A 24572-nucleotide genomic window follows, 5' to 3' on the forward strand; every position below is an offset into this window, starting at 1 on the left:
ATACTGGGAAGACAAAAACAGTCGGGAATTTGTTTAAAACCGATGTCAGTGCATAAGCTACCCTGTGCAGCTGCCTGATCGGACATTTATCTAGGCGGATTGGATTTCAACCTTGTTTGGCATCAAAGGCTATGGGACTCTTTGATGTGGTAAAACCTCTGTAGTGGACAGGGAGACCGAGCCCCCATACCACCTGGACCTAAGATGCCTCACTGCAATGGCAACATCCTATACAAAAAAAAATCTAAATTCCTCTACCCTTCATTTAAAATGTAACAATAAGACAACATAAGGAGAGATGGGTTGAATGCAATTTATGTAAAATGGCATAACTAGGCTACACTGACAACGACAACTGTGCAGATGAAAGATAATAATCTATTAAAATACAATGTACGTTTTTTTATTAACATGTACAGAAGATTTGCATCATGTCAACATATACTGAACAAAAATATAGACGCATCATGGAACAATTTTAAAGATCATGTAAAAATCTGTCAATTGAAATAAAGAAATTTGGCCATAATCTATGGATTTCACATGACTGGGAATACAGATGTACATCTGTTAGTCACAGATACCTTTAAAAAAAAGTGGGGTCATGGGTCAGAAAACCAATCAGTATCTGGTGTGACCAACATTTGCCTCATGCGGCATGACACATTTCCTTCACATAGAGTTGATCAGGCTGTTGATTTTGACCTGTGGAATGTTGTCCCATTCCTCTTCAATGGCTGTGTGAAGTTTCTGGATATTGGCAGGAACTGGAACATGCTGTCGTATACGTTGATCCAGAGCATCCCAAACATGCACAATGTGTGACATGTCTGGTGAGTATGCAGGCCCTAGAAAAACTGGGACATTTTCAGTTTCCAGGAATTGTGCACAGAGCCTCGCAACATGGGGCCGTGCATTATCATGCTGAAACATGAGGGGATGGTGGCGGATGAATGGGACGACAATGGCCCTCAGGATCTCGTCATGGTATCTCTGTGCATTCAAATTGCCATCGAAAAAATGCCAATTGTGTTCCTTATCAAGGTTATGCCTGCCCATACCATAATCCCCCCGCCACCATGGGGCACTCGGTTCACAACGTTGACATCCAGTGGCCATACACGTGGTCTGCGGTTGTGAAGCCGGTTGGATAAATTCTCAAAAACGACATTGGAGGCGGCTTGTGGTAGAGAAACAAAACATTCAATTGTCTGGAAACAACTCAAATCAATCTTTATTTATCACATGCGCCGAATACAAGAAGTGTAGGTAGAACTTACAGTGAAATGCTTACTTACAAGCCCTTAACCAACAGTGCAGTTTAAGAGTTAAGAAAATATTTACCAAATAAACTAAAGTAAAAAATAATTAAAAGTAACACAATAAAATACAGTAAGTAACAATAACAACAGCTCTGGTGGACGTTCCTACAATCAGCATTCCAATTGCACTCTCCCTCAACTTGATACATCTGTGGCATTGTGTTGAGTGACAAAACTGCACATTTTACTGTGGCCTTTTATTGTCCCCAGCACAAGGTGCACCTGTGTAAAGATCATGCTGTTTAATCAGCTTCTTGACATGCCACTCCTCTCAGGTGAATGGATTATCTTGGCAAAAGATACATGCTCACTAACAGGGATGTAAAAAAATTAGTGCACAACATTTGAAAGAAATAAGCTTTTTGTGTGTATAGAACATTTCTGGCAGTGTTTATTTCAGCTCATGAAACATGGGATCAAAACTTTACATGTTGTGTTTATATTTTTGTTCAGTGTACATACTGTACATACACTGAATAAATACTGGAAGGAAATAAACTTCATGTGTGCCAATTGCAGTGGAAGCTCCTCAACTCACCTGCCAACAGTATCTCACAAGCATCTCTGTATATCAGGTAACACACCATAAATAATTACCTCACATGCTCCCTTTCAGAAAATTACCTTTCTGTTTGGGTGCAGGTGATACACCTGCCCATTGATGAATAATTGATGTGTCCACCATAGACCAGACCAGACTGAAGCCCATTGTTTCTCTAGGCTCATAGCCTACACCATTCATCATCACACAGCCAAAATACATTGAGCTACAGTACAGGTCTGTCTAGGGCTGCATGCTCTGAAAGGGAATATGTGAACAATTTTATTCTGATAGTTCCAAAGATGTACCCCTACCTAACAGTGTGAAATAAATACATGAGTAATAATGCAAGACATACTAATATAAAGTTGCTTCTTATTTATACAAATCCAAACATATGGTTCAGCTATCAGAGCCATAGATATACCTCAGGGATTCTTGAAAGACTGGACAATCAGAAAAAAAAATTCACAAATATTTTTCTTAATATTAACAACATTTAAAATAGCCTATATATTTTGATATAAGTATCAGCTGTCCCACCATGTAAAGAAACAACCTGTTTTATTAAATGCAACTAACTGGATGTGCTAACTCTGTCAGACGCCATCAGACGTATTTCATACTTCCCGAGTGGAAAAGCCGGGATCATCTTTCTCCGAGTTAGCAAATTGGAAATGTCCAAGTTTCCTACTTCCAACTAGCACGTAAACGCGGCAATAGAGCCGACATGGAAATGAATAATATTGAAAGTATTTTGAAAACTTCTCAAACAAATCTTTCCCTTCATAAAATTCCGCTAAATGTATACGGAACAAAAATATAAACGCAACATGTAAAGTGTTGGTTCCATATTTCATGAGCTGAAATAAACGATTCCAGACATTTTCCATATACACAAAAAGCTTATTTCTCAAAAATGTTGTGCACAAATTTGTTTACATCCCAGTTAGTCAACACTTCTCCTTTGCCAAGATAATCCACCTGATTAAGTGTGGCATATCGAGAAGCTGCTTAAACAGCATGATCATTACACATGTGTAACTTGTGCTGGGGACAATAAAAGGCCACTCTAAAATGTGCAGCTTTGTTACACAACACAATGCCACAGATGTCTCAAGTTGAGGGAGCATGCAATTAGCATGCTGACTGAAGGAATATCCACCAGAGCTGTGTGCAGATCATTTAATGTTAATTTCTCTACCATAACCGCCTCAAACATTGTTTTAGAGAATTTGGCAGTACGTCCAACCGCAGACAGCGTGTAACCATGCCAGCCCAGGACCTCCGCATCCGGCTTAGTCACCTGCGGGATCGCCTGACACCAGCCACCCGGACAGCTGATGAGACTGAGGAGTATTTCTGTCTGTAATAAAGCCCTTACGTGGGGAAAAAAAATAATTCCAATTGGCTGGGCCTGGCTCCCCAGTGGCTGTGCCCATTGTGCGCCACCCTATGGGACTCCCAATCACAGCCAGTTGTGATACAGCCCGGGATCGAACCATGGTCTGTCGTGACACCTCTAGCACTGAGATGCAGTGCCTTAGACTGTTGCAACACGCGGGAGCCTACACTCCATCCAAATCATGGCCAATATTCCATTCAAATTTTTAGGACAATCCTAATAGTGTGCTGGTTATTATCGGCAGTGTCACACACGATTATGATGGTCAAGTGCGTTCGATTGACTTGGAAACGGGTTCGCTGTTTCATGTGCTGCCGTGTGCTGTTAAATCTGCGCCTGAGCGCCACCGTGTGGTTAACTGACGTAGGGTTTCCACCACTTCCAAATTTGTCAGACGAAGCCCCGCCCCATTCATTCTCAAAAGGGGCACGCGGAGCAATACGCAGGCGATTGTGAGGTTGAAAAATCTCTGCTCTACTTTATGCAAATAACACGCGGCCACCGCTTCCGTTAACCAATCAGGTGAGAAGCAGATGTTTGCTTGAAAATATTCCGTACATGAAACATAGTTCTACCTGTGATTAGTTCCGGGCAAGCACAACAACAAAAAAATCTAGGAAAGCCAGTCATCGATGTGACTGGTATTATTATATGATGTGGCTTTGTAAAAATACAGAGACACAATCATACAGTCAATGGCATGGAGGAGGATTGCAGAGATTGTTGGTGTTGATGGTGGGTGAAGAGAGATTATACGTTTGCTTGTGCTGCTAACTAGCTAGGAACATAAATCAACCTAAACCTAAAAACGGACCAAAGCCACAATTTGTTTATGTGTTGACGAAATTAAATTGTGACATTTGCACACTAAAGGTTAGGAATCACCAGTAACACGCAATACCATTGTAAATGGTACACTAAGCATGCATTTATCCTGTAGTATGCTACCAATTGGATTATGGTATTTTAACATTGTGATTCTCAGTTTATGGCGCTTTCATTTTACCTGTATCACGAGATTGACGATTATAGCTCACTTTCTGTAAAATACATAGGCCTACTTGTAAAACAAAAACATTGTTGTGCAAATCTATCTTCACCCACCATCAACATGTCTGCAATCCTCCTCCATGCCACTGAACTTCTGATTTTGTCTCTGTATTCTAAAACATTTCTCAGCAAATAAACGAGGCAGAATTACAACACTCCCCATGCCCCATTATTTTCCTTTTAGACATTTTTAATTAGCTTACAACTTGTCAGTGACATATTTTAATGTACAGTAATGTATATAGCATGCAAGGGTTGGATTTAAACAATTTAATGTCAGAAAAATAATGTACAAAATCTGGTTTATGGTTAGCCTCATATACAGTATCTACAGGTATCATTTTAAATTGAGAACATATAGCTAGCTCAACAATGTGCAAATTATGTGTGAGTTTAGCTATTCTCTGCTTCAGATGTACAATGACAATGGGCACATGGATTGTATATGCCCATTAGGCTAGTAATGTCATCATATTCTGGGCCTGTCTGCATTGGTGATGCATTCCATTATGATAAACTGCTAAATGGGTTCACCTCAGCTGATATCTTGAGACAGAGTGAATCAAATAAAACAGATTGGAAAGCTCACAACTGGACAAAAAGGTCATGTTCATTTGAGAAAGCAACACAGGAAACACAGACAAATTAGAGACAGATCCTCTTCATACAATTTTATTGCAGAATTGTGATGTGTGATTAATGAATATTGACACTAGTTCATCTTGAATAATGTTTTTAAATGGACAATTAAAACAAGTTTAAACACTTCAATTAATCAACATTGAATGAATCAACATATCATTTCAAAATGTACAAATAATCTAACTTGTTTGTAAATGTTAGACATCTTAGTATGTAGGCTATTGTTACTAAAACATCATTTTGGACAAAAAAGATCATACCAAAGGTGGCTAACCTTGCTCCACTCCCTGATCTAAAGGGTGAGCAGACTTCTATTCCAGCCCAGCAATAATACATGTTATTATCAACTCATTAGGTTTGATACATTGAATCAAGTGTGTTAGTGCTGGGCTGGAACAGAAGCCTGCACACCCAGCATACCTCCGGGAGAAGGATTGGCCTGCTACAGTTGTAATAAGTTTGTAGCCTACATTGTGTGTGACTTTTAACTGTATTGTTGTGTACAACATGTGATAACATAAGTACACATACAACCTAAGGCATACAAGGACGTGCCAGCAGTCTCTTGGGACCTTCACTGGGACCTCTTCATCTGCAGACAGGCTTTCGCAGCTCTCCGTGTCTCAGGAAAGACATCACAAAGCAACATGTTTAATTTTATTTAAATTACACAGCCCTGATTATTATCTGCCTGTCTTCATAGTTCTCATCTCTAAGGACTAGAACTGGATACTCTTTTCATGATGTCATCCTACAAACCGCCCTATTTAACTAGTAAACGTACTCTTTTTTTTTATGACAGCTGGAGCAGAAAATTATTTCACCCTCTTCCATTGCTGATATCTACAAATGTATTTAGTGCCTGAGTTTTTAATTGAAAATTATAAATATGCCTAAATCAAGATACCATGCTAATATGAAGAAAGCTAACTGATGATATTTCACAAAGCCAAGTATTTAGCTAGCAGCTCATTAGCCTACACACTAATTAGTCTACATAGCTAGCTGGCTAATAATACATCGTTTTTTAACATTTTCAAAAATGTACTGACTTACTTACTTGAATAGGTTCATGCCAACGAAGCTGTCAATCTTTTGTAGCGAAGCGTTGTCGAGCGGAGCCACCTCTGCTGGTTGAGACGTTTCACACGCTTTGAAAACATGCCATACTTTTCGCGGTGTATTTGAACGTTCTAAAATTCCAATGACATTCAAAATACTGTTGTCACAACATTAGATGATTGCTTGTTGATGTTTCAAAGCAAATGCACAAACTTAGTGTCGCAGAGCATTTAAAAATTAGGTAATAAGATATTTGACAATAATCGACGTTATTGATTTTGCACTCTACAGCAAAGGCATAGGAGCAATGGAAGAGGTAAGGAATTTTGCTTTACACTGATTTCGTTTTGCAAATAGGCGACATTTCTTTTCTAATATCTACGCTAAACTGTCCTCGGATGAGTAGTTTATAACATACATATTGTGTCTGTGTTTTCAGATTTGATAGCCTCATTTTAGTAGGCTAAAATGTATATTTCCCCCCCATTGATCTAATAAACAATACTTCCTGGGAGGATTATTTAATGTAACATTTGAGGTGCAGGTACTCTGCTCTGATGAGCTCCTGCCCAAGTCAAGCACTGGTTAATGCAAATAGTTGATTTAACTGTCACTGGTTGCTAGACACTCAAAGCTTACATTTTTATTTTTTGTTACTTTGAAAGCCCACCTGCCATGTCCAAGCAGGTGTTATGCTGGAGGATCTTAGGAAATTAGTCACTTGGGCTCACTCTCATGGCTCCCACTGTCCCCACAAGCTTTGGCACAAGGGAAAACTTAACCCAGGGGTTGGGCATCAGTGCAAAGTTAATTGGAGATGTGAGGTTGGACATGCCTTCGACTGGGCCTTGACACTTGCCACAGAGGTGAAAGTTGAGGAGGAAAAGACAGAGGAGGAGGTGGATGTAGGACATAGGAGCAAGAGGAGGAGAATACAATGCCTGTCCTCAGATGAGGAACAGGAAGGGGAGATGGTATATACCCCATTCATTGGGAATATTACTGATGAAAATGGGGTTGAATCTGATGTGAGCCTCTGTAGCCTTGTGACCCATGTGTCAAGAGAGGGAGGAGATGCCCCAGTGAGAATGCTGGAAGAGGCCTTGACTTTAAAGTCCAAGCAGCAAAGAACTGTGAAACAACCATTCTTTCCTAGGATGATTGTTAAGGAGCAACCCAAAGGCAATATCAACATGGAAGTTAGGGTGGAGCTAGAGCAAAAGAACAAGGAGACAAACCAAGAGGGAAGGGGCATTGAGAAGAGGACAGTTCTAAAGGAGGAAAGCCCAGGCCCAAATGAAAACCTCATTACAGCTCTTGACATCACCCCTCTCCGAAGCTGCCTTTCAGACATTGAGCGTGCCCCAGAAGATGAGGAGTGGGCGACTCCTAAGGGTGGACAGTGTTCCCTCTCCCCTCCTAAACCTAAGCCCCTATTCCAGGGCCAGGGTGAAACCCACAGGCAGGGCTCCTGTAGTGCTGCCGTCTTCCCACCTACACCTGAGAGATCAGGTGCGGCCTCAGGGCACTGTCCCTTTAATAAAGGCAAGGTTAAGGCAGCACCCAAGAAACCAGCAGAGAAAAGTGAGTACATCTGCTGTGGTAATGATTAGTACATTATTATTGGACAGATTTACTAATAGCACCTGCTTTGTACAGAGGTTATGGTAAATATATTTTCATGTGGGTAGGACTTTACATTACAGCACAGAATATAGTGGTTATAACACCAAATCAAATTTTATGTCACATGTGCCAAATACAACACGTGTAGGTAGACCAGACAGTGAAATTCTTACTTACAAGCACTTGACCAATAATGCTTAAATCCAGTCCTCAAGGGCCTGATTTGTGTCACACTTTTACTCCATCCTAGCAAACACAGCTGATTAACCAAAGTGCATTCTAAACTGAAGATCATGATTAGGGGATTATTGGATTCAGGTGTGTTAGCTGGGGCAAAACTGTAACACCAATCAGGCCCTCGAGGACTGGAATTGCCCACCCCTGCTTTAAGAAGTTAATCAAAAAGTGTTAAGTGGAAAAACATGAGTAAAAACATTGAGAAAAAAAGTAACAAATTAACAGTAGCAGTAAAATAACAAGCGAGGCTATATACAAGGGGTATCGGTACAGAGTCAATGGGCGGGGGCACCAGTTAGTTGAGGTAATATGTACGTGACTATGCATAGATTATAAACAAAGAGGAGCAGCAGCGTAAAAGAGGGGTCTGGGTAGCCCTTTGATTAGCTGTTCAGGAGTCTTATGGCTTGGGGGGGGTAGAAGCTGTTATGAAGCCTTTTGGACCTCGACTTGGCGCTCCGGTACCACTTGCCGTGTGGTAGCAGAGAGAACAGTCTATGACTAGGGTGGCTGGAGTCTTTGACAATTTTTAGGGCTTTCCTCTGACACCGCCTGGCAAAGAGGTCCTGGATGGGAGGAGGCTTGGCCCCAGTGATGTACTGGGCCGTACACACTACCCTCTGTAGTGCCTTGCGGTCAGAGGCCGAGCAGTTGCCATACCAGGCAGTGATGCAACCAGTCAGGATGCTCTCGATGGTGCAGCTGTAGAACCTTTTGAGGATCTGAGGACCCATGCCAAATCTTTTCAGTCTCCTGAGGAGGAATAGGTTTTGTCGTGCCCTCTTCATGACTGTCTTAGTGTGTTTGGGCCATTGTAGATTGTTGGTGATGTGTTCACCAAAGAACTTGAAGCTCTCAACCTGCTCCACTACAGCCCCGTCGATGAGAATGGGGGCATGCTCGGTCCTCCTTTTCCTGTAGTCCACAACCATCTCCTTTGTCTTGATCACGTTGAGGGAGAGGTTGTTGTCCTGGCACCACACGGCCAGGTCTCTGACCTCCTCCCTATAGGCTGTCTCATTGTTGTCGGTGATCAGGCCTACCACCGTTGTGTCATCGGCAAACTTGATGATGGTGTTGGATACGTACCTTGCCATGCAGTCATGAGTGAACAGGTAGTACAGGAGGGGACTGAGCACGCACCCCAGAGGGGCCCCCATGTTGAGCATCAGCGTGGCGGATGTTGTTCCCGACCCTTACCACCTGGGGGCAGCCCGTCACGAAGTACAGGATCCAGTTGCAAAGGAAGGTGTTTAGTCCCAGGGTCCTTAGCATAGTGATGAGCTTTGAGGCCAATATGGTGTTGAATGCTGAGCTGTAGTCAGTGAATAGCATTCTCACATAGGTGTTCCTTTTGTCTAGGTGGGAAAGGGCAGTGTTGATTGCATCATCTGTGGATCTGTTGGGGCAGTATGCAAATTGGAGTGGGTCTAGGGTTTCTGGGATAATGGTGTTGATGTGAGCCATGACCATTTCATGGCTACAGACTTGAGTGCTACGGGTCGGTTGTCATTTAGGCAGGTTACCTTAGTGTTCTTGGGCACAGGGACTATGGTGGTCTGCTTGAAACATGTTGGTATTATAGACTCAGACAGGGACAAGTTGAAAATGTCAGTGAAGATACTTGCCCGTTGGTCAGCACATGCTCGGAGTACACGTCCTGGTAATCCGTCTAGCCATGCGGCCTTGTGAATATTGACCTGTTTAAATGTCTCATTGTCTCATAAATGTCTCAATCACATCGGCTACGGAGAGCGTGATCACACAGTCGTCCGGAACAACTGGTGCTCTCTTGCATGTTTCAGTGTTATTTGCCTCGAAGCGAGCATAGAAGTAATTTAGCTCGTCTGGTAGGTTCGTGTCACTGGGCAGCTCATGGCTGTACTTCCCTTTGTAGTCTGTAATAGTTTGCAAGCCCTGCCACATCCGACGAGTGTTGGAGCCAGTGTAGTATGATTTCATCTTAGTCCTGTAATGACACTTTGCCTGCTTGATGGTTTGTCAGGGCATAGCAGGATTTCTTGTAGGCTTCCGGGTTAGAGTCCCACTCCTTGAAAGCGGCAGTTCTACCCTTTAGCTCAGTGAGGATGTTGCCTGTAATCCATGACTTCTGGTTGGGGTATGTACCCACAGTCACTATGGAGACGACGTCATCGATGCGCTTATTGATGAAGCCAGTGACTGATGTGGTGTACTCCTCACTCCTCAATGCCATCGGAAAAATTCCGGATGATATTTCAGTCTGTGCTAGCAAAACAGTCCTGTAGCTTAGCATCTGTTTCATCTGTCCACTTTCTTATTGACAGAGTCACTGGTGCATCCTGCTTTAGTTTTTGCTTGTAAGCAGGAATCGGGAGGATAGAATTATGGTCAGATTTGCCAAATGGAGGGCGAGGGAGAGCTTTGTACGCATCTGTGTATGGAGTAAAGGTGGTCTAGAGGTTTTTTTCCCCCTCTGGTTGCACATTTAACATGCTGATAGAAATGAGGTAAAACGGATTTAGGTTTCCCTGCATTAAAGTCCCTGGCCACTAGGAGCACCGCCTCTGGATGAGCGTTTTCCTGTTTGCTTATGGCCGTATACAGTGCGGCCTTAGTGCCAGCATTGGTCCGCGGTGGTACAGTTGAAGTCGGAAGTTTGCATACACCTTAGCCAAATACATTTCAACTCAGTTTTTCACAATTCCTGATATTTAATCAGAGTAAAAATTCCCTGTCTTAGGTCAGTTAGGATCACCACTTTATTTTAAGAATGTGAAATGTCAGAATAATAGAAGTGATTTATTTTAGCTTTTATTTCTTTCATAACATTCCCAGTGGGTCAGAAGTTTACATACACTCAATTAATATTTGGTAGCATTGCCTTTAAATTGTTTAACTTGGGTCAAACGTAGCTTCCCACAATACGTTGGGTGAATTTTGGCCCATTTCTTCTGACAGAGCTGGTGTAACTGAGTCAGGTTTGTAGGCCTCCTTGCTCGCACATACTTTTTCAGTTCTGCCCACACATTTTCTATAGGATTGAGGCCAGGGCTTTGTGTCCTTAAGCCATTTTGCCACAACTTTGGAAGTATGCTAGTGGCCATTGTCCATTTGGAAGACCCATTTGCGACCAAGCTTTAACTTCCTGACTGATGTCTTGAGATGTTGCTTTAATATAGCCACATCATTTCCCTGCCTCGTGATGCCATCTATTTTCTGAAGTGCACCAGTCCCTCCTGCAGCAAAGCACCCCCACAACATGATGCTGCCACCCCCGTGCTTTACGGTTGGGATGGTGTTGTTCGGCTTGCAAGACTCCCCCCTTTTCCTCCAAACATATGGTAATTATGGCCAAACAGTTCTATTTTTGTTTCATCAGACCAGAGGACATTTCCCCAAAAAGTATGATCTTTGTCCCCATGTGCAGTTGCAAACCTTAGTCTGGGGCGGCATAGTGGTTAGAGTGTTGGAGTGTTGGACTAGTAACCAGAAGGGTGCAACCCCTGAGCTGACAAGGTACAAATCTGTCATTCTGCCCCTGAACAGGCAGTTAACCCACTGTTCCTAGGCAGTCATTGAAAATAAGAATTTGTTCTTAACTGACTTGCCTAGTTAAATAATAATAAAGTCTGGATTTTTTTATGGCGGTTTTGGAGCTGTGGTTTCTTCCTTGCTGAGCGGCCTTTAAGGTTATGACGATATAGGACTCGTTTTACTGTGGATATAGATACTTTTGTACCTGTTTCCTCCAGCATCTTCACAAGGTCCTTTGCTGTTGTTCTGGGATTGATTTGCATAGAACGTGTCTCCTTCCTTAGCGGTATGACGGCTGCGTGGTCCCATGGTGTTTATACTTGCATACTATTGTTTGTACAGATGATCGTAGTACCTTCAAGCATTTGTAAATTGCTCCCAAGGATGAACCAGACTTGTGGAGGGCTACAATTTTTTTTCTGAGGTCTTGGCTGATTTCCTTTGATTTTCCCATGATGTCAAGCAAAGAGGCACTGATTTTGAAGGTAGGCCTTGAAATACATCCACAGGTACACCTCCAATTGGCTCAAATTATGTCAATTAGCCTATCAGAAGCTTCTAAAGTCATGACATCATTTTATGGAATGTTCCAAGCTGTTTAAAGGCACAGTCAACTTAGTGTATGTAAACATCTGACCCACTGAAATTGTGATAGTGAAATAATCTCTCTAAACAATTGTTGGAAAAAGTACTTGTCATGCACAAAGTAGATGTCCTAACCGACTTGCCAAAACTATAGTTTGTTAACAAGAACGAGTTTTAATGACGCCAACCTAAGTGCATGTAAACTTCCGACTTCAACTCTATATAGACAGCTATGAAAAATATAGATGTAAACTCTCTTGGTAAAAAGTGTGGTCTACAGCTTATCATGGGATACTCTACCTCAGGTGAGTAAAACCTAGAGCGTTCCTTAGATTTCGTGCACCAGTTGTTAACAAATATGCAGGCCGCTGTTCTATCCTGCCGAAAAAGCTTAAAACCCACCAGCTGTATGTTGTCATCATTCAGCCACGACTCGGTGAAACATAAGATATTACATTTTTTAATGTTCCGTTGGTAGTATATACGTGCTCGTAGTTTGTCTATTTTATTATCGATTAATTGTAAGTTAGCTAATAGGACCGATGGTAAAGGTAGATTACCCTCTCTGCGCCGTATTCTTAAAATGCACCCGGACTGTCGTCCATGATACCTCCGTCTTTTCCTCCTGCAGGGATGGACAGGGATGAGGGCCTTGTCGGGTGTCTGGAGTAAATCCTTCCCGTCTGACTCGTTGAAGAATTCCTCCAGCACGGGGGGAGTAATCGCTGCCCTGATATCAAGAAGCTCTTTTCGGTCATAAGACACAGCGGCAGAAACATTATGTACAAAACAAGTTACAAATAATGCAAAAAAAATATACACAATAGCACAATTGGTTGCGGGATCGTAAAACGGCGGCCATATCCTTCGGCGCCATTATCGATGGTAATAGTATTATTGTTTACATTGTAGTTACTCACATTTAAATTACTGTAATGTAAATGGTGTCTGGGGCAAGGTTAATAGTGTGACTGTTATTTTTCTATCTTCCAGGGGGGCCAAAGAGAGCAGAGGCCAGCCTGGGCAATCTCATGACCTTTGTCATGTGGCTAAACTCTCAAAACCATTCGGGGGCCCGCTGTCCAGGCAGCCTGCCTATCGCCGAGCTGGACAGGTTATTGGTCGCCTTCTTCCAGTATGTGTGGGAGGAGTCCCGCCTGCAGGCCCTGAGCAGCAGCACTCTTACGACATACGCCCGTATGCTGGACCGTGATCTGCAGAACCAGGGCTGCAGCTTCAGTATCCGGAAGTCAGCAGAGTTCACAAACACCATTAGGGAACTGGATAGCTGCTGCCAGCACTTGAAGCAGAGAGAGTGGGACAGAGATATCCTGGTGATCCAGAGCTTGAGGAGAGAAGAGGAGGCTGCACTGAGGCAGGCAGGGGTCCTGTCAAGGGCCACACCGGATGGGCTGCTCAACCTGGTCCTGCTCAACAACCTCAAGGCCTTTGGGAAGTTCCACCTCCAGGGAGTCTGGCCCGGGCGAGTCTCCGACTTCCACACGGCCACGGAGACCCACCCAGGGACGGGCGACGGGGAAAAACTGGAATACCTGGAGTGGAACAATACTAATTTCCCAGAACAGAGCCCCGTACGGATGCATGGCCTGGCCGACGACCCAGAACGCTGCCCCCTGTGGGACTACAAGCTTTATGTATCCAAGCGTGTTGGAAGCCACCTGATCGCCTCTGATGCAATGTACTGTTGCCCACTGAGCCAGTATAGGCCCTGGGATAATTACTGGTTCAGCCGCCATGCCATGCCCAAACCTCGCCTGGAAAAGATGATTAAGTCTCTGAGCCACCATATACTCTCCGTTCGTAATGGGAGGGCAGCAGCCGCATATTAGTCAGCAGGTACTAATAGAAGAACATTGATTGTATTTTAAATGTATACTGTATGTGCATACATACATTCAAAGTGTGATATCCTAGCATGATGTGTGTTTAATTATACCATTGAATGTTGAATGCTATGTTATGGTTGAAATACTCATAAATGGTATTACAAAAAAAATCTTATATTCATGACAATGATTCCTCATATTTCTAAGTTACACCAGTCTCCAGCCACTCTCATAATGCAAATAACCTTCATTCAGTTAACTCGTGTCATAAATACTGTTCCCTAAATTACCAAATGTAGCCTGCATGAGAGTTACAGAAATGAGGAGCGAGAGAGGACCTCAATCACAGAATTCAATAGAACACAACTCTATGCTTACAATCACAACTCTTACTTGTCCCGAAGATCACCCACGCAATGCTACACTACTACCAGCTAATGCTTTTTATTAGGCTAGATTGCAGTAGACTTTAGTCTTGACTCTTTAGTGCTGAACATACACATTAAATTAAACTGATTTATTATTTACTGTATGACTTTCAGGACAGGAGCATATACAATCTAGTGCGATACCACAACCTTGTACAACATTGTAAAATGCTTTAAGAATGGCAATTTGAAAATGTTTTGTGAGAAACATTGTGAACTGTAATTCAAACGTTGGATAAGGGAAACCTTTTTATCCTAAATCAAAACGTTGATTGCATACTAGTTGGGTCAACGAGAGAGAGAAACAGGATATGGAAAGGAATAACATTACTATTTGACTTAAAAAATGTAACCTTTATTTAACTATGCAAGACGGTTAAGAACAAATTCTTATTTACAATGACGGCCTACACTGGCCAAATCTGGACCAATTGGGCTCCGCCCTATGGGACTCCCAATCAACGCTGGTTGTGATACAGCCTGAATTCAAACCAGGGTGTCTGTAGTGATGCCTCTAGCAATGAGATGCAGTGCCTTAGATCCACTCGGGAGAAAAGACTGATTGTAAATTAAAGAAGCCTCAGGTTAATCTATTCCTACACGGAGTTCCTTTCTTATTACTAAAAATACAGATATCAGACAAGGATTTCTGAATATGAAATTGTGGAAACCACTCTGGGAAGCTGATTTTTTTGTTGTCTTGTAATTGTTCACTCAACCAAGTCCCTGTGAAATCTATCCTCCGTGTGTATAGGTCTAGTACTATATATCTGAAGCAGGGCCTGCGTACCTCCTTGCCCGACCAAATCAAATATTGATCATTTATTTGACCGAGACACGCACCGACAGAAAGACCCATCAATCTCAGCTAAAGCATCCGAGCGAGCAAAACAGTGTCCCTCTGTCTCAGTATGTGTAGACCATGTATCTGATTCTGTCTGGACCAAAAGAGTATGGCATACTATTTCTGGCGAGACAGTATCAGTTACATGGGCTACATACAGTGGGGCAAAAAAGTATTTAGTCAGCCACCAATTGTGCAAGTTCTCCCACTTAAAAAGATGAGAGAGGCCTGTAATTTATCATCATAGGTACACTTCAACTATGTCAGACAAAATTAGAGAAAAAAAAAAATCCAGAAAATCACATTGTAGGATTTTTAATGAATTTATTTGCAAATTATGGTGGAAAATAAGTATTTGGTCACCTACAAACAAGCAAGATTTCTGTCTCTCACAGACCTGTAACTTCTTCTTTAAGAGGCTCCTCTGTCCTCTACTCGTTACCTGTATTAATGGCACCTGTTTGAACTTATCAGTATATAAGACACCTGTCCACAACTTCAAACAGTCACACTCCAAACTCCACTATGGCCAAGACCAAAGAGCTGTCAAAGGACACCAGAAACAAAATTGTAGACCTGCACCAGGCTGGGAAGACTGAATCTGCAATAGGTAAGCAGCTTGGTTTGAAGAAATCAACTGTGGGAGCAATTATTAGGAAATGGAAGACATACAAGAACACTGATAATCTCCCTCGATCTGGGGCTCTACGCAAGATCTCACCCCGTGGGGTCAAAATGATCACAAGAACGGTGAGCAAAAATCCCAGAACCACACGGGGGGACCTAGTGAATGACCTGCAGAGAGCTGGGATCAAAGTAACAAAGCCTACCATCAGTAACACACTACGCCGCCAAGGACTCAAATCATGCAGTGCCAGACATGTCCCCCTGCTTAAGCCAGTACATGTCCAGGCCCGTCTTAAGTTTGCTAGAGAGCATTTGGATGATCCAGAAGAAGAAGATTGGGAGAATGTCATATGGTCAGATGAAACCAAAATATAACTTTTGGTAAAAACTCAACTCGTTGTGTTTGGAGGACAAAGAATGCTGAGTTGCATCCAAAGAACACCATACCTACTGTGAAGCATGGGGGTGGAAACATCATGCTTTGGGGCTGTTTTTCTGCAAAGGGACCAGGACGACTGATCCGTGTAAAGGAAAGAATGAATGGGGCCATGTATCGTGAGATTTTGAGTGAAAACCTCCTTCCATCAACAAGGGCATTGAAGATGAAACGTGGCTGGGTCTTTCAGCATGACAATGATCCCAAACACACCGCCCGGGCAACGAAGGAGTGGCTTCGTAAGAAGCATTAAGGTCCTGGAGTGGCCTAGCCAGTCTCCAGATCTCAACCCCATAGAAAATCTTGAGGGAGTTGAAAGTCCGTGTTGCCCAGGAACAGCCCCAAAACATCACTGCTCTAGAGGAGATCTGCATGGAGGAATGGGCCAAAATACCAGCAACAGTGTGTGAAAACCTTGTGAAGACTTACAGAAAACGTTTGACCTCTGTCATTGCCAACAAAGGGTATATAAAAGTATTGAGATAAGTATTTGGTCAATAACAAAAGTTTATTTTCCACCATAATTTGCAAATAAATTCATTAAAAATCCTACAATGTGATTTTCTGGATTTTTTTTTCTCATTTTGTCTGTCAGTGTACCTATGATAAATTACAGGCCTCTCTCATCTTTTAAGTGAGAGAACTTGCACAATTGGTGGCTGACTAAATACTTTTTTGCCCCACTATATAGAGGGGTCGTTCTTTCGCTCGCTCAAATACTTTCTCAGGTGATATAGCTTCAGCAGAGGGGAAGAGATGAAGCGAGATGGAGCACTCTCGCCAAAATCTGTCAAGAATAAGCCCAATGCATTTCTATGGGCATAATATACAGACAAACTTGGTGCCTGCCTTCTGGCATTTGGGACAAAGACTCCCATTGTTAGGGCAGAGATGTGATCATCTCGTCATTATATACAGATCTCTGGTTTCAGCCTCTTGTGAATTGGAAAAGAAAGTTGGCGAGTGCACATTGTACTTTGCTGGATTGCACGAAAGGAAATTGATGTTTGGCCCAAATGATATAATTATATATAATATAATTACTTCACCAGGGAGCATGACCTAGCCACAGTGTTCATGAGCTTCTTTACATTAGTTTGTTGTGGTTTGTTTTAAATCACAAGTGTGTCGGCCTATGCCTAACCAGGTAGCACAAACATCTGGACTGATTCCGGCATGCCAGATCTAAAACTGCTGGCCCAGCTACCGGATCCAGCCCCAGTCTGAAATGAATGACGGTACGGACTAGGCCCGTCATTCGGGCCAGATACGGCAGCCTGAACTGAATCAAAGTTGCCATTTTAGGGACAGAAACGGCCCAGGAACGGCCCAAATCCACTCGAGTCTTAATCGAAATTACGGGTTGCCTCTTAACCGCTGGTCGTCCCCATATGCCATAGTCTGAACATCTCAATTGACAGTAGAAACCACATTTGTTTAAGCAAGTCAGCCATTTTTTTTTAAAGGCAGTAAATAAATGAGGCTGAAAGAACTGTTTCGCTGCCAGACAAGGCTCTGCTAATAGCCAGGTGTAGCAGTGGTAGGGTGTTTGGACTGCTGTTAGGACAGCTTTAGGCCCTAACAGTTTGAGGGCACAGTTTGTCACTCTTATAGTGCAACTAATGTATTGTTTAGTAACTTTGCTGGCATGAATCCACTTTTTTCTTTTTTTGCCCCACCAAAATTTACATGCTAAAATCGTCACTGTATAAGTGGTAGAAACGCCTTCGCTCTGTACATTATCTGGAACAAAACTCGGGCAGTACCAAGTTGTCCATTATTTCTAGATAATGTAAAGTGTTGATCCCTTACATGCATGTATGTATGTAAATGTATGTATTTCGCTCTGGGTCTTTCCGCCGTTTCCTTGCTGTAGCCTTGGACGTGAGTGTTTCTTCTGACAGCCTCGGATCAATTTCCCTCAGAAAATAACTATTTTCTGTGATCTATTGTCAGGCTGTGTCATAATAGTATTCTCACTGCTAATTATATGTTAAGGCCGCTGTTTGTGTCTCACACCAGTCTCTTATGTCCCCTGCCCAATATTCGTGGATACAGCTCTCACATGATAAAAATACGGTTCATGCTATTCAGAATCCTTTGGACATCCCTACCCCATTGAAGTTGACTTTAAAATGGTTCAAGTTAGGTAAGAGATTTGGTTATGTGTAAGGTTATGGTTTAGTGTAGGGACATCCCAAGGATCCCGTATAGCACTGACCATAAACATATAGGAGCTATGGATGCAAGGACTGGCCATCCATTATATATCAATTATAGTTTTAACCATGTTGAGGCTATACAGTGTTCGTTTTCAGTGAAACAGTCCTATATTTGGTTCTGATGGGACAGTTCAACTAAGCTTATTTTTTCAAAATTCAATTGGCCTAGTGAAAGTCTACACACACCCTTGAACAGTTTTCACATTGAAGATTGACTCCTTTACTGTCCAGCCACACAAGCTCAGGGTGCCAGCCTTCAGATTCACATTGAGTTTTCTGCGCACAGTGGTGGAAGGTGGAGACAGTCCATCAGAGATGCTGAGGGTGGAGAGGCAGAGTCTCCTGGTAGGAAGACAAACAAGACATGCATTGTAGAGCACATCACTTTACATGGGATTCAAGTGAGGAATGGGGTCAGATGGAAACACTCATCATTCAATCAATAGAATGTTGTTTTACATCATACTTAGTTTTATTTTTTTTATAGATTTGCTTTTCAATGAAAGACAGCAGCTGATTGGCTCACAGGGATGGGTAGGTTACTTTCTAAATGTAATCTGTTACAGTTACCTGTCCAAAATTGTAATCGGTAACGTAACTTTTGGATTACCCAAACTCAGTAATGTAATCTGATTACATTCAGTTACTTTTAGATTACTTTCCCCTTGAGTCATTTGAAGAATACAAAAATGGAATGTTACCAATTGAACGACATCTATTGCAGAATAAATCAATGTTAAAGTTTACATAGCTGGCCATATATGGATGTTAAATTTTACTTTATGGTTTGGTTATGCAGGCTTCTTCCAACCTCCACTTTCTACTACATACAATTAAATTATATCTTTACATTAAAAACCAAAGTTTATCAGAATTCCAGTCATTCCAATAAATGTTATACCCTTTGATCTTCAAGAATAGGACTTGGAAATATGGAAGTATAGATTAGCCTAGGAACGTTGGATTAACTGCCTCGTTCAGGGACAAAACGACAGATTTTCACCTTGTCAGCTCGGGGGATGCAATCTTGCAACATTACAGTTAACTAGTCCAACACAATAATGCCTCTCACTCGTTGCACTCCACAAGGAGACTGCCTGTTACGCGAATGCAGTAAGCCAAGGTAAGTTGCTAGCTATCATTAAACTTCTTATAAAAAACAATCATAATCACTAGTTAACTACACATGGTTGATGATATTACTAGATATTATCTAACGTGTCCTGCGTTGCATATATTCTGACTGTATTGAGTCATATAATCTGACTGAGCGGTGGTAGGCAGAAGCAGGCGCGTAAACATTCATTCAAACAGCACTTGTGCGTTTTGCCAGCAGCTCTTCATTGTGCGTCAAGCATTGCGCTGTTTATGACTTCAAGCCTATCAACTCCCGAGATGAGGCTGATGTAACCGAAGTGAAATGGCTAGCTAGTTAGCACACGCTAATAGCGTTTCAAACGTCACTCGCTCTGAGCCTTCTAGTAGTTGTTCCCCTTGCTCTGCATGGGTAACGCTGCTTCGAGGGTGGCAGTTGTCGTTGTTTTGCTGGTTCAAGCCCAGGGAGGAGCGAGGAGAGGGACGGAAGCTATACTGTTACACTGGCAATACTAAAGTGCCTATAAGAACATCCAATAGTCACAGATTAATGAAATACAAACGTATAAAAATCCTACAATGTGATTTTCTGGATGTTCTCTCATTTTGTCTGTCGTAGTTGAAGTGTACCTATGATGAAAATTACAGGCCTCTCTCATCTTTTTAAGTGGGAGAACTTGCACAATTGGTGGCTGACTAAATACTTTTTTGCGCCACTGTATATCTTTATGTACATATTCTTCATCCCTTTACACTTGTGTGTATAAGGTAGCTCTTGTGAAATTGTTAGGTTAGATTACTCGTTGGTTATTACTGCATTGTCGGAACTAGAAGCACAAGCATTTCGCTACACTCGCATTAACATCTGCTTACCATGTGTATGTGACAAATAAAATTTGATTTTGATTTGGCGCTTCGGCTAAGCTGAGGGTGGTCATTTCTGGGGTTCCACTATTTATGTCCATAGATTATATAAAATAAAATGTAGAAGGGGCATTAAAAGACCTCATCCGAAACCCTAACGTCCTCCTCTTCTCCCCTCCACCAAATTAAAGCCACAAGATGCAGTGACTGGAGCAGCAGTCAACTCTGACCTCACCGCTGGAGTGCCTTCAACTTTGCTTAGATCACGGGAGTGATAACATTGACAGGTTCATATGGCATAATTTAGAGGACTTCCTATGACCAGGGGTTTCAATAAGATAGTTAAAATCTGACACTTTACTCAACATATTGAAAGGACCACAATATTTTGCCTGAAAAGGTGAACTTACAAGAGGCAGAAGAGCAAGTACACGATCACCGGGACTAAACTCACGCAGCTCAGCCTGTCCATCATATTTCAGTTTCATTTTCCGTTGAGAAGATTTTAGTTTCTTTCGCCAGTTCACCAGCCCTATACAACTTCAACCTAAAACCATTTACATAGTCAATAAGGTTCTGAGATGGTTCCTCAGGCAAACAACCATCCTGCAACACTGCTAAAGGCCCACACACCTTATGACCAAACACTAAGTCATTTGGGCTAAACCCTGTGCTTTCCTGCACTACTTCACGAGCAGCTAGTAACAGCCAAGGTAACACCTCCTCCCAATCTGCAGACAGTTCTGTACAGTATGCACGAAGCAAGAATTTTAAAGTTTGATGAAAACGTTCCAAAGCTCCCTGGCTCTGGGCATGAAACGCAGTAGACTTGTGTTTAACTTTAAGCTGTTTGAGAACCTGAGCAAATAAATGGGAGGTAAAGTTAGACCCCAGATCTGACTGGATGATTTTTGGAATCCCAAATGTTGAAATACATTGAGTTAACGCTTTACCTACTGATTTTGAAGTTATGGTACGCAAGGACAAAGCTGCCGGATATCTGGTTGCTTGACACATAAGTTAATAAGGAGCTATGACCTGACTTGGACCTTGGTAAAGGCCCAACACAATCGATAATAAGATGCTCAAAAAGTTGCCCTATGGCTGGTATTGGATACAAAGGTGCTGGCTTTACAACCTGGTTTGGCTTGCTTGTGCGCTGACACGTATCACAAGTTAATAAACTAAGATACATCCCGCTTTAAACGAGCCCAGAAAAATTATGAAGTATGCGATCATAAGTTTTACGAACACCCATATGACCTGCCACATCACCATGTGAAATTTGCAACACTTTATTTCGCAAAGTAGTAGGTACAACTATTTGAAAGACTGGTTCCCCTAGACCCTTATCATAGTGTGGAACCCATTTCCTGACCAACAGCCCATCAAGAAGAAAATAACACTGAGCACTATTCCTCACCACTGAATCAGGACAACTTTATCAAACAGATCAGCCAAGTTAGTATCGGCCTTTTGCTCAGCCATCAATGAATCTCTAGAACTAGTCAACTGTTCTGTCTGGAGTTTGACTGGCAACTCAAGACTTTCTGGCTTACTCTCAATCTCCTTACGAGAGGCCGCGCGGGTAACCGCACAAACTGGAAATACCTCAGGAGACATACAGTTTTGATCTGGAGATTCCCTTGCAGGTGACACTGAAGGTTGCTTCTTACAGATGTTTAGTTTGCCATCTGCCCACACCTTACTACCTGCCAAGTCATTCCCCAAAATCATGTGGACTCCCTCTACTGGCAACTGGGGTCTAACCAACATCACCCTCTACCAGACCACATTTTAGGGTAACTTCATGTAAAGGACAAGAGAATGGAACTAAGCCCATACCATTACACAACTGCCACTATCAGACTCTTTAGAGAACGGCAAAACAGATTCCAGAATAAAATAATCTAAAGCTCCAGTGTCTCCTAAGATCTTGATTGAAACATTTTGGTTGCCGTCTACCAGGGACACTACACCATCTGATATAAAGGCTGAAAAAAAAGTGGGAAGACTGAGAATCAAACTCAACGAGTGGCTGAAAAAGCTCACCCTGGTGGTCAGAGGCTGCAACAGGACTTGCCATCACAGCAGGTTTAACTTGACCTGACTTTTTTGATTTAAGCAGAGGACAATCTTTCTTCCAATGTCCTTCAACTAAACAGTAGCGACCAGTATTAGCATTAACCGGTGCTTTAATTCCTCCAGACCCAAACTTAATAACTCTGCTGAGGTCTTTGGAAAGAAGCCCCCCAAAAAAAGTTGACCTACTATTCCTAAGAGTAATGTTATTTTTATGGTACATGAAACTGTTTGACTCAAAATGGCTTTTATGTGTTGGCAATCCTTGCAAATGAGTACAGGCTGCATCACTTGGAGACTTAACTTTACATTCATTCATGTATGTAGCAACCTGGTCAGACAATTTTTGAACTGTTCCAACAATCAAATTAGACAGACCCTCAAAAGTACTAACTTCAGAAGCTCTACACCAACGATTAAATGCAGAAGTCAAATCACAAACAAACTCAGAATAGGTTTGTGAATCTAACTTGTTCCTGTAACGAAAACGTTGACGATATGCCTCTGGCACAAGCTCGTAGACCTTCAGAACTGCTGATTTAACTTTAGCAAAAACTTCACTGTCACCTACACTCAGTGCTGTAAAAGCCTCACGTGCTTTACCTGTAAGTACACATTGCAACAACATAGTCATGTCCAAATCTGACCAAGCTCTAGCTTCCGCAATACGCTCAAATAAAGCGAAGTATGTGTCTGGATCTGACTCATCAAATTTAGGCAACAAACAAAGATTCTGTGAAACATCAAACTGTGGTAGTCCTTCTGGTCTATTAGAGTGATTGAGAAATGCCATCTCTAACTGCATTTGCAACAGCTCCCTTTGCTGCCCAAAAGTTAATGAAGGGCTAGACTGAAAACCTGCACCCTCACTACTAGCAGACTGACCCCAAAAACCACCCATTTCTCTAAGACCCTGCTTTAATCTAGTTTTAACAGTTTAATTTTTTAATCAACAATCTCAATCTGATAATGTTCAGCAATTTCAATTAACTGCTCCTCAGTACGCAACTCTAAGGCTACCTCTGAAGGAGCTTGAACAAAACTACTCAAAATGGAAGACATTTTCCTCAACCAATACAACTATTACAAATGCTAAAAAATAAATAAAAAAACTCACCTGCTGTCAGTCTGGGTTCAAGGACAGGAGCCACACCCCACTATCCTCCAAAAACGACTAAATAACTGGCCCTGGTCTTCTTGCAGTCACATGTGGGGTTTTATGCACACAAAACCAGTGGAGTGGAAAAGACAACCCCCCCCCATAACCACGGAGGTGCTCCCGAGCCGATGTAAGGGAAAAAGGAAAGGGATGCTCTACCCACGTTCACTGCCACCTAAAACAAAAACCCTGAGCCTCCTATTGACACTCACTGATAAGCCTGAACATGAGGATTCCCACCTGAACAAAACCCAGAGTGAATTGCTAACCAAATTTAGCTACCAAGTAAACTGAACCAAAACACATGGCTCTCAATGCTCTCTCCAATATTGGCCCAATCAAAACATCCCCTCCAACAAAAAAATTTGGCAATCTGAACTAAACTAACCCAAATTAACTACAAAACAATAATCAAATAAGCCAAATTACAAATAAACAAACAATAATAAGACAAAGACAATCTAGACAAAACCTTAACCAACTATAACAAAATGTTAAAGTAAGCTAAAATACTAAAGTAAGACGAGCCCCCACTTGTCTCCCGGATGAGCCCCCACTTGTCACAGGCCGGCTCATAGCCTGTGGCAAAAATGAGGGGACGCGAACAACAGGTATAGGCCAAATTTTTAAAAAGTGATTTATTGTAAACAAAACTAACTTTAAACTAAGAAAAGGAATGAGGTGTGGAAGTATCATAATGTAAGGTGTATGTAAAGTGCATGGATGCGTGAATCTGTGTGTGAATGACTGAGTGAAAACTATGCAAAACTACAAAAGCCCAAACAAAACAGGTTCATACCTGGAGGAGCAGAGAGAGAGAGGTGATTAGTGACAGTTTAAATACTCTGATCCCAGGTGACTCCAATCACTAACGACCCTCTTAGGAGGAGCCGTGACAACTCCTATAATACCAATGATGGAATGTCTCAGTATGATGATAATTAGAGTTGTGGTATTTGCTATACTTCAGTGGAATGCCAAA

General features: G+C 42.1%; 1 protein-coding gene across 1 annotated transcript; it reads left to right on the forward strand.

The window, feature by feature from the left end:
* The first annotated feature begins 5829 nt into the window (after nt 1-5829).
* LOC112253307 lies at nt 5830-13975 on the forward strand. The gene is made up of 3 exons (XM_024425308.2): nt 5830-6338; nt 6688-7606; nt 12980-13975. Exons 1-3 carry the CDS (start codon nt 6330-6332, stop codon nt 13834-13836), a joined length of 1785 nt encoding a protein of 594 aa, XP_024281076.2. The 5' UTR covers nt 5830-6329; the 3' UTR covers nt 13837-13975.
* Nucleotides 13976-24572: the final 10597 nt, after the last annotated feature.

The sequence above is a fragment of the Oncorhynchus tshawytscha genome, linkage group LG06 (assembly GCF_018296145.1).
Source record: "Oncorhynchus tshawytscha isolate Ot180627B linkage group LG06, Otsh_v2.0, whole genome shotgun sequence".
In the NCBI taxonomy this organism is placed as follows: domain Eukaryota; kingdom Metazoa; phylum Chordata; class Actinopteri; order Salmoniformes; family Salmonidae; genus Oncorhynchus; species Oncorhynchus tshawytscha.